The 2,500-nt window shown below is 41.0% G+C and overlaps 1 protein-coding gene across 1 annotated transcript in view; it reads right to left on the bottom strand.

The window, feature by feature from the left end:
- Window positions 1–2,500, bottom strand: part of LOC140930777 (furin-like) — a 121,111-nt gene that overhangs the window by 45,426 nt on the left and 73,185 nt on the right. The window contains exon 7 of the mRNA XM_073380495.1: window positions 1,451–1,623. Within this exon, the coding sequence (XP_073236596.1) occupies window positions 1,451–1,623 (173 nt within the window). The remainder of the gene's footprint in view (window positions 1–1,450; window positions 1,624–2,500) is intronic.

The raw sequence follows: 2,500 nt of genomic DNA, 5'->3' as shown, positions 1-2,500 counted from the left end.
CGCACAACGGCAAGGATTGTTGTATACCGTAAAATTCCGAAAATAAGCCCCGGGGCTTATATTTTTCAAAGGCCCTCTTTGAGGGGCTTATTTTTGGAGGGGCTTATATTCGGAGGGGCTTATCTATGGAGGGAAATTTGTATTTCAAAATCGATTGGGCTAGCCTTATAGTTGGAAGGAAATTTACCGTTTTTCCATTGTTCTACTTTGTATTTGAGGGAAATTTCCAAGTACAAGCCCCCCGAGGGCTTATATTTGGAGGGGCGATTTAACGGAGGGTTTTTTGCGTTACTGGTTTGGGGGGCTTATATTTGGAGGGGCTTATACATGGAGGGGCTTATTTTCGGAATTTTACGGTATCTTGGATCACTTTCTTGTGGTTGGAGACACACAAGCGGACTGGCTCCTCAGGCTCCTCCAAGACTTAGGGTTCACGAAAAGTCAGCACAAATTGGTCTCCCCTACCCAGCGGCTCATTTTTCTTGGTGTTAAGCTGAACACCATATCTTGTACTGTGACTTTACCAGAGGATAAATTGCGAGATCTACAGGCCATTCTGAGCTGGACTTGTCGTGTTCTTTAGGGCGGCGTACTTTTCTTCACCGCATTTTAGACACGGCCAAACATAAGTTATCACATTCATTTTTGTGCAATATTTCATGGTGGCTAAACTAGCTATTCATTGGCAAAAATGGACAAAATGTCACAAAATTAGCTTCAGAGTGAAATTGAGATTATTAAGATCGATTGTGATTTCTGTTTTCATCTATGGATGCGAATCCTCCACATACAATGAAGAGATTGTAACGAAAATCAATGCTTTTGAATTTAAATGCTGTAGGAGATTACTTGGCATTCCTTGGAAAGAAAGACGCAGAAACATGTCAGTGAAAAAGCAGGTGAAAGACTTCGCACGACTACAGAAACTACAAATCCAAATTGCGCAAGGTACATCACGTAACGGTACATCCAAGTGAGCTAAAACTGGCTAACATCATCACGCATGGACACTTTTCTGCCAGTAAAGGGAAAACGTGACAGGCCACGAAGAAGCTAGATGATGCACATCTGTGAATGGGCTCAGAACACATACATTCACTGCAGGCCATCAGGCCTGCAGGCCAGGATTGAGACAGCATCAGCATGTCTGCGGATCCTGAAAAATCTTTGGCTTAAAAGAAGGAACTCATCCAAACAGAGCCCAAAAAGATTTTAGGGTCCTTCAGGAAACACAAGTCAGACTCCAAGTTCGCATTAGAGGTTTCAATTTTGTGACGACTGTTTATAGACTCAAGAGTCAATTTGCCTTTGCAGGTTTAGAGGAAGAGAAGAAATGTGGTAGGTTAGATAGGGAACAGAGCGAAATTAATTCTTAACTGTACGACCTAAGGATGATACCGAGACAATTTGTGAAAGTGATGGCTGAATTGATAAGCAAACTAACCTATACCTTTAATGCACCTTGATTAAGAACTTTTTCGGTCATAACTCCAATTTCAGCTACTTCATGACCATTATCGTCAGGACCCCAGCTATTAGAGTAGATGTCCACATAATCCTGTCTGAATCCAAGGCCTTTAGCCTTTAAGGCATCAGTCAGCTCTTTGTCTAAAATCCTGACACCTGCAAAAAGAAATTCACCAATATGATCCAACAGAACATTAAGAGAGTGTCTCTGTAAGAGCGGTCTGGTCGATTTCGCTTGAGACACAGATTTAGCTCATTTCTTGTGTGTTGTAAGACATTCATGTACCTATACTAAAACCACTATCCGTTTGATCGGATCTCTTTATTTTTCAGAGTTTTACGGAAATTAAATTTCACTCGAGCGAAGGCCTGTCGTGACACTTTTCAAGACGTTAATTTGAGACAACTTTGGCGGACAATTTACAAAAAAGTACGAGACTCAGCAAAAAACAAATACCACAACCATGTATATTAACACTATCTTATCCATCGAGACGACTTTCGTGAACATCACGTTTCAATCAAGCAAACAGGAAGACTTGAACGACACCTTATCGGTTCGCTTAAGTCACACACGTGAAAACCGATCAAATTCAAGGTACATTTTTGAAAAAGTGAGGCGTTCGTAACTGATCCAACTAATATAGCTAGGAAGTAGGTGCCATAGAAAAGGTAACTACAGAAAAAAAAATTGCGGCCCGACCTTTTTTAAAACTTTATAACTCCGTGAACTTACCTAATTATCGGCAGTCTCCAAGTTTTGCCGCCATTTTGAGGGACTTGTCAACATGAAGCGTAGCAGATATAAATTGAGCAGGTAGATCTAAAACCGTCAGAAATACATACGAAAGGGTTCAAATGAACTTCACTTTCAATTCAATGGGCAAAATTTGAAATTGTTCGTTAAACCTACCATTCCTACATCCCCATGCGACCATTTCTTCCAACAATTCAAACACGACAACTAGTGTTCGAATTTCCCTCGTCGATTCCACCGTAAGAAATAACCTGTGCTACCCAAGCTTCGACTCGA

The sequence above is a fragment of the Porites lutea genome, chromosome 3, assembly GCF_958299795.1.
Source record: "Porites lutea chromosome 3, jaPorLute2.1, whole genome shotgun sequence".
Taxonomy (NCBI): domain Eukaryota; kingdom Metazoa; phylum Cnidaria; class Anthozoa; order Scleractinia; family Poritidae; genus Porites; species Porites lutea.
The sequence above is the reverse complement of the archived record's forward strand: the minus strand, read 5'-3'. Positions and strand labels throughout refer to the sequence as shown.